This window comes from Amphiprion ocellaris, chromosome 4 (assembly GCF_022539595.1).
Source record: "Amphiprion ocellaris isolate individual 3 ecotype Okinawa chromosome 4, ASM2253959v1, whole genome shotgun sequence".
In the NCBI taxonomy this organism is placed as follows: Eukaryota; Metazoa; Chordata; class Actinopteri; family Pomacentridae; genus Amphiprion; species Amphiprion ocellaris.
This window is the reverse complement of record NC_072769.1, coordinates 29,206,112-29,213,860: the sequence shown is the minus strand read 5'-3', so window position 1 is coordinate 29,213,860 and position 7,749 is coordinate 29,206,112. Positions and strand designations below refer to the sequence as shown.

Sequence of the window (7,749 nt, the reverse complement as noted above, 5' to 3'; positions counted from 1 at the left end):
GCCCGCCCCGCGTTCTTATTGGCTGTGAGGCGAGTCACATGTCTCAATGCGGAAATGGACCATTTTCAGGCAAAACCCAAAACATTCGGGGGTGGATATTGAGTGAGTCAGTCTGCTGTAACGGTGTGCGGAGACTGCTGGAGTGGTTTCGTAAGCTGTACCGTATAACTCGACGGCTATACCCCGGGTTTGGCACGATGCTGAGCGCCGCCGCCGCGGAGAGGAACAAGGAGCCCATCCTGACGGTGCTCCTGGAGAACGTGAGCACCGGGAGACACCTGCGGGCTCTGGAGATCTCCTCCGGTACCGGGCAGCATGTCACACACTTCGCTCAGGCCCTGCGGAATATAACCTGGCAGCCCTCCGAGTACGATCGACAGTCTCTGGCCAGGTAAATGCAGGTTGTGTGTAACTATTTACATTTTAAATATACCATATAAGCAGCTTATGAACTCTGGTGTTTAAGGTAATAATTCATTTCTGCGTAGGGACCCTGGTACAAACACTGGCCCTTTAACTCCGCTGTTACGTTTCATGTCAGAAGACGGATAAATGTTATATTCTGTGTTACTAATACCTCCATCAGCACCACTGATGTAGGGCATCGCTGCTCTGGTCCAGTGTGTTTTGTTGCTGAGTACCAGCGTGCACAATAATGCCTTTTGTTTCCATTCTTAGTATAGAAGCGTACAGAGCTCACTACCAGCTGAGCAATGTGATGCCTGCCATCCACCTGGATGCTTCTCTGCCTCATCAGTACTGGGGAGGGATCCAGCCAGAGAGCCTGGACCTGGTCCTCAACATCAACATGATTCACATTTCTCCATTTGCTTGTACAGAGGTAGGAATGCACTTTTTTTTAAAAAGCTGCATACAGTGCTGTGAAAAAAATTATTTGCTATTTGAAATCATCATTTAAAATCTGCATTTTGTAGGTTTTTATGGGTTGTCATTGTCTTATATTAAAATTAGTTTGATGATCTGAAACATTTAAGTTTAACAAATATGCAACAATAGAAGATTTGTGTACGGGGACCCATACTTTTTCATAGCACTGTATATGTATAGAATGGGCTGATTGATATTATTTAGCCTAAGACTTAAGGTTCCTACCAAAACTTGATCACCAGGGGGCCTCAATGTTCAATGTTTAATTCATTTTTTAATATAAATTGCAGATCTGTTTGGTAAGAATTTGCACACCACTAAGGCACAATGTGACCTATAATGTTATGAATGCCTTGTTATATTTCCATGTGGTGTTTTTTTTATATGCTGGAACACAAAATGTGAGCAAATTAGTTTGTGTGGCTACACTCTACCCGACGTCTGCGAAACATTGAGGCGAGCACAGAGATACTCAGGAAGAGCTTCTTTTGTCTTTTCTGTAAAAATCAAATCACAGCATCTCATTTGTAAGCTACAGCACACTGGCTTAATGTAAATATGTATATAACATATAGGTGAATGCACACACCGTAGCGGCCCCTTGGATTCATTCAGCAAGACGCAGAGAGTTTCAAATGGGTGTTGATTTATTCTCACTCTCGACCAGCACGTGTACCATAAGCACCGTGAAAACTACAGAATTAAACAGAATACAAAATGATTCACTGTAGTATCACAAACAATTCACGTATAAATCATGTTTACATCCAATACAAATAAATGCAACTCATCTGATAATAATGCATATTAAACATTTTCATACCTCATTCCGCCGTTCCAAGGGCGCTAATTTAAGTGTTAGCCATCAGCTAGCATGCTCTCCAGCTCGATATTACACACACACACACGCCGTTGCTCGGAGCTACGAATACAGTATAATGAGGTAAATCACAATGTAAACCCTTCCTTAATGCAATTCAAATAGATGAACGTGATGTATAACTACTGTTTTTAGACATTTTTACCGTTTCTCCGACGATGCGTGAGCACAACGTTGTTTAGACAAAGAAACAGGAAGTTCGGCGTCACAAAACCGCAGAAGAAGAAGAAACGCTTGCTTAACAAAATAAAAACGGAATAGACCACAAGGTGGCACTGCAGGACTACAATGTCTTCTTAATACATAAACAATATTGTGCAGGAGAATAATAATACAATTTATCTGACATTTACACACACACACACAGCCATACTCTCATGCATAACATAGGACACACACGGCTGCAACTCTTGACAGTGACAGTTATAGTGTTTCGATGTTTGAACAGAGCTGTAGGTGAGCTGGTGTGCTGAGCTGCAGCAAGCAGGGAGCCGTGAGCAACACTGTAGAGTTACATTGAAGACATTTTAAGACAAAAAGATATTATTTTAATGGAAAAAACTTTTAAATATGTAACTTAAATACACAAAGATAAGTCTTTAGGGGTTTAATCAATGGTCAGAGAGAATATTACCACCTTATGACCACCTGTTTTGCAATTTAATTGGGACCTATTCAACAGGAAAATTACAGGAGAGCGGTAACTGCTAAAGCGTGGTCTAATAGTAGCATATTTATTAAAGAGTCACTAGACAAAGTAAGGCTGTAGAAAGAAAACGTTTGAGTGTCTTTATTTTACTAGAGTGAGTGTATTTTATTGCTTATAAAATCAACTTTTCAGTGTTAAGAGAAATATTCAGTCATTTCTCTTTTCAAAATCGACCTAGTTTGGCTGTTTGGGCTGATGAATTAACTGGCCCTGGTGTTTAAATTACATAAAGTGGAAATAATGCAGTGTGTTCTCCTCCACAGTGTAATTACACTACAACCCTTTTGACACATAACTCCTCAGATAATTACTGTAAGAAGCGTCCCTTTACAATATCTGCCTTGGGCCTTTCGATCTATGAAAGAGGCCGAGGACAAAGAGGCTTCAGTAGATGTCTCTGCCAGCACTCAGCTCCCCCCCCCTACTGCCTGTGATGTGATGCTAGAGCCTCACTGTTTTCTTCTAGGGTTTGTTCAAAGGGGCTGGAGCCGTGTTGAAGCCACAAGGTCTTCTATTGACATACGGGGTGAGTGAAGAAACGTGTGAAGTCATGAATACACCCAGCACATTCACCACATGCAATTATCATATCTAAACGTGAAGTGTTACAATAAAAGCTGCATAACGTTTTGTTGTTTTTGTCAGCCCTATTCAGTGAACGGTCAGGTCACCCCTCAAAGCAACATTGACTTTGACTACAGCCTACGGCAGAGGTAAAGTGCTCTGTATTATATGACTATTAATGCTCTGTGGAAGATAGTTGTGTTATGAGGAGGATTTAGATATCTGATAGGAGTTTTTTTGTCAAAAATACACATCACATCTGTTTGAGAGTACAGTATTATGTTTTTATTTCATTTTAATGCGCAATATTCTGATTTCAAGTGCAAAATTTCATTATCATGTGTGATACTATTTTACTGCCTCAGCATCATTGCCAGTTTAACATGTTACTTTTTCTTTTCTAGTCTTATTTTAGTGTTATTATTTTTATTTTCCGTAATGTATTGTGCTTTTATTTTATCTTATTTCATCTTAATGGTGTGTGAAGCCAAACCTTACAAAATGCATGCAAAGAAAAAAGGTTCATATGGTTTGTTAGCCACAAAATAAATAAAAAAAAATAGTTATAATAATAAGCAAAACTGACCACTGCATTTTTAACAAAATGACTGTTTTATCTTGCAGGAACCCAGAATGGGGACTCAGGGATATCTCGCTCCTCAATTCTTTGGCACAAAGAAATGGTTTATACCTGGAGAAAATGGTATGCAAGCACCTCATTTAAGCTTTCAACACACATTTTTATCTCCAAGTAAACAGAAGCAATGCAGTTATTGGAGTGTAACAGCTTACTAATGTAATATTTTCTGTTCTAGGTGGACATGCCAGCAAACAACAAATGTCTTTTGTTCAGGAAGGAGAGTTTGGTGTGAAGAGTCCTGATGTTCCTTGTCTGGATGCAGTTTTGGAGCAGGACGGTCGAAGCGCCTTAACCTAAACGCAAAACTCAGATACAGTGCCGAATTTTCAAGATCCCTAAATGAATAATGTTCTCTCTGTATTCTAATACACAATGACATTAGATTAATTTATTTGATCTGAACTGTTATACTCTAATCTATGAACGCTATATTCTTCTGTATTGCACACTTGAGTAAAATTAAGCCTTACTGATATGTTGTCTGTGTGCTATATTTTCCTTAAGACAACCACTTATTCTTTCTTTTTTTATTTTTCTAAAACTAACTTAGCAGAAGTGCTTTGCAGACAGACATAATTAAGACAGAATATACTGTACATCACATAAAACAATAATTCATGCATGAGCCCAAAACAAAAAACTAGAGGTAATTACTATCTATTCCTGTATTATTAGAGTCTAGATTTTTTGCAACATGATCATCCTGTGTGGCTGCTATTCTGCCAGCTATCGTACAATACGAACATACACAATACATATTAAAAAGATGAATTTTAAAAAATCTATATTTAAGCTTATTTAAAAACAGCAGTTCAGCATTAATGCGCTCACAACACGTGGAATGTAGAACAATCTGTTGGAATTAATATAAACAAATGATCTCATAAATTCATTTACATGCGGTATTTAAGATCTTCTATTGTGTTTTAAATATCAGCTTTTTATGTTGCAATTCCGATGCTTGCAAAGGTAAATGTGACCACAGTCCTTCTGCAGGCAAACAAGTTCCTGGACTTTCATGACACCTCACAGGTTCTTTTATTCAGAACGTCACGCAGCTTTTTGAGTCTGCGTTCGGTAATGGCTCTGACATAGCTGTCAGACTGAATGATGGCCATGCCATCCTGCACCATGCCCATCACCAGCAAAGGGTTTTCCTCCATGGTGATGTTGGGGCAGGGGCAGCTCCAGTCTATCTTGGTGATAGTCACCTCAAGGTGTTTTGTGTTGAAGAAAGTCAAGCCCATCTTTTCATCTCTCAGGACCTCCTCCAAGCTAAAGCGAGCTAACCCAGACTCCAGATCTTCAACCAGCTCTGTCAGTCGGCCCACAATGGCAAAGTCGCTTCGGCATAAGCTGGGCACCATTTTCCCCTTTACCCGACAGGTTTTGCAAGGTTTTTTCTTGGGTTGTGGGCAGTTTGCTTCACATTCCTTTTTGGTGCGGAAGCTGTTGGCATTCCCATGGCAGCCACCATAGGCAAAGGCTTGGCACTGTTTCATTACGGAATTCCAGGCCCAACGTGCCTCCCAGACTTTGCAGGGGCCCTGAACAGCAGGCAGGGAGCAGATCCCCATGCCTTCTCTCTGGCAAGAGGCTTTGCACTCCTCATAAGTCTCGAATCGATTGCGACTGTCATCACACCCGCCATTGCTAAAGGTCACGCAGGAGCCCAGCTTGCTGTCATAGTACCAGTCTACATGACGCTCTCCACTGCACACTCTCAGGTCGACTTCAGCTAGGCAGTCTGCTGGTGAGAACGGCCGCCCCATGGGCATCTCTGGATCTTCAGAGAAATCATCGTCAGCCCGGCGAATGACGGACAGTGGATAATCTGCACGAAGAACTCCTGCTGCATTGCGCGCAATGCAGGTGTAGATACCTGTGTCCCACACCTGAGCGTTGTAAATGACGAGCTGTCCAATGTTGGTGATGACCACATTGCCATACATCTGGTCGGGCCTCATGACCAGCCGTTCACGCCGGTCAGTCTGCTTCTCCCATGTGACATCAGGTCTGGGGACTCCGATGACATCGCAGTGGAAGTTGACTGTGCCTCCAACGTAGATGGACTGGTGGTGCGGGTTGGAGTACAACGTGGGGGGCATGGGGTCCTCCTGGGAGGATGTCGGGGTGGGGTGAACTGTGGTGTCTTGAGGCAGCGGACTGGTGTGTGGCCCGGCAAGATAGAAGCGGCAGGGGACCACAGTTAAAGTCACCCCCCGGATGCAGGCCTCTGCGTCCATGTAGCAGCGGTTGAAATAGGTGAGACCATCTGATGCACAGGTGAAGTTGGGCTCTTTCTCACACCGGTCCTGGCACTTGCAGACCGGCTGTCCGTCCCAGATGTCACAGGTCGCTCCCTGCTGGCTACAGATGAAGCCCTCACAGGTAGCTGTGGAGGCGGGGGCGGCATCTCCCTTTTCTCCACCCTGCCCATCTGGCTGCGCTGGGGTGCCATCAGAGAACCGAGCAGCTACACAGCTGTTGAGGCCACACACATTGGTGCAGCATTTCTCAAAGTCAGCGCAGTCCTGAACACAGAATATATGAAGCCGCAGTTATAATGCCTAATTAAAATTAAGAAAACACGAAGTAATTTCAATGATAAGATTTTAGTGCGTTTCTGATTTATATATGAACAAAAATGACCTCACCTCATCGATGCTGCAGTCCCTCTCGCAGGTGCTTTGAGCATCAACCCAAAGATTGGAATTCAGTTTGTTAGGACAGAGTCCATCGTGTTCAACTTTGGCTCCTGCCACACTTGCACACAAAGAGACTTCGAGCAAATCACAAACTAGGAGCATCAACATATACGCACGTGCCCATCCTGGTAGAAGTTTATTTGCGCTCGGTGCGTTATGCCAACTTGTATCCTTTATATCCTCCAAGTGTTGCAGGGGGATTTTATGCATTGTTGCTCTTTTGTATGAGTCGCCCGCCGGGTAATTCCATTCCTCCTTTGCGTCTTCAGAAAGAAGGGAGACGGCTGTTGTGGATTTTCAAATGTGCTCGTCCGTTTTGTGCGTAAATATGAGACTCAGTTTGCTGTGCGCAAAGACAAAACTTACATTCCCAACGAGCCAAACGAGTTCCCGTGCGCTGGACATTTAAAGAACGAAATATATCCCGGTAAGGAGTAAATAAATCCCAGTGGGCTGCTTTAAATTACTCGCCTTGATATCAAAACTCGTGCAACGATGCGCAAAAATCGAACCGACAGCCGAACCAGCGAAATAAGCGAACGAAAATACACAATGAGAGAGAAAGACGCAACATCAGCCTTTCAGAGTGTGAATGGAGGTGGAAAGGGCAGCCCCTCTGACCGCCCCCGTGGTCGTCCAGTGTCTGAAACTTTTATGAAGCTGCACCATGCGCTAAGCAACTGGACAAACATTGTAAAAACATCAAAGAAAACGTTGGGGCCGTGCTTGCAAGCTGTCTCAACAACGGTGCGCACGGAGCCACACATTCCGGTGAGAAATCCAATGTTAAATGCGTCCAGACAGAATTTATAGAGGTGTCATTCATGAATAAGGTAATGAGCTGTTTCCATGCATAGAGCTGTTGGTTTTAGTTCCACTTTAGGTTATGATGAGACAGTTCCGGGGTGTTTACGCAGCGCAGATTTGCGCAGATACTTGTTTTCTTGCGTAAAACTCAAATGTAAAAGACAAGTCGTCTTGGGGCGCAAGGCGGAAAGCCAAACACGAGGCGTGTCGCATCATGTCTCGCAAAACATGTTGTTTACTTCCTGCTTGTCTAGACGTGGGTCAATTTACCACCGTCCCTCATTCACGCTGAGCTCAGAGATGCCGCGGTCAGGTGGGAAAACGTAAAACGCCACATTTTCAACAGTGTGCGACTCATCTTTGTCCCCGGGGCTCAGCTCAGAGGCTCGGAGGGCGATGAGAAGCAGCTCCCCTCATCTTTTCATTGGAAGTGACCCTGCAACCTCTGGGTGACTTCTGACCGCGCTGCATTCATGTGCTGCCCGTTATCCAAAAACTGGCCAATACCGAGGGAGCAGATAATTAATTCAGCACCCCCACCGGCTTTATTACA

General features: G+C 43.5%; 2 protein-coding genes across 2 annotated transcripts; one reads left to right on the top strand and one right to left on the bottom strand.

Annotated features, from left to right (window-relative positions):
* Positions 1 to 47: 47 nt before the first annotated feature.
* On the top strand, positions 48 to 4,154 carry mettl26 (methyltransferase like 26). The gene is made up of 6 exons (XM_023273222.3): positions 48 to 391; positions 679 to 841; positions 2,944 to 3,003; positions 3,123 to 3,190; positions 3,666 to 3,744; positions 3,857 to 4,154. The coding sequence occupies exons 1-6, from the start codon at positions 198 to 200 to the stop codon at positions 3,911 to 3,913; spliced, it is 621 nt and encodes a 206-aa protein (XP_023128990.3). The 5' UTR covers positions 48 to 197; the 3' UTR covers positions 3,914 to 4,154.
* Positions 4,155 to 4,282: 128 nt separating this feature from the next.
* wfikkn1 (WAP, follistatin/kazal, immunoglobulin, kunitz and netrin domain containing 1) lies at positions 4,283 to 7,736 on the bottom strand. The gene is made up of 2 exons (XM_023273220.3): positions 6,339 to 7,736; positions 4,283 to 6,215 (listed from the first exon to the last, which is right to left on the bottom strand). Exons 1-2 carry the CDS (start codon positions 6,597 to 6,599, stop codon positions 4,698 to 4,700), a joined length of 1,779 nt encoding a protein of 592 aa, XP_023128988.3. The 5' UTR covers positions 6,600 to 7,736; the 3' UTR covers positions 4,283 to 4,697.
* Positions 7,737 to 7,749: the final 13 nt, after the last annotated feature.

Coding starts and splice junctions, on each gene's coding strand:
- mettl26 (XM_023273222.3), top strand. CDS start 198: ATGCTGAGCGCCGCCGCCGCGGAGAGGAACAAGGAGCCCATCCTGACG. Junction 842..2,943: donor CTCCATTTGCTTGTACAGAG/GTAGGAATGCAC, acceptor GTTTTCTTCTAG/GGTTTGTTCAAAGGGGCTGG. Junction 3,191..3,665: donor GACTACAGCCTACGGCAGAG/GTAAAGTGCTCT, acceptor TTTATCTTGCAG/GAACCCAGAATGGGGACTCA.
- wfikkn1 (XM_023273220.3), bottom strand. CDS start 6,599: ATGCATAAAATCCCCCTGCAACACTTGGAGGATATAAAGGATACAAGT. Junction 6,216..6,338: donor GGGACTGCAGCATCGATGAG/GTGAGGTCATTT, acceptor TTCTGTGTTCAG/GACTGCGCTGACTTTGAGAA.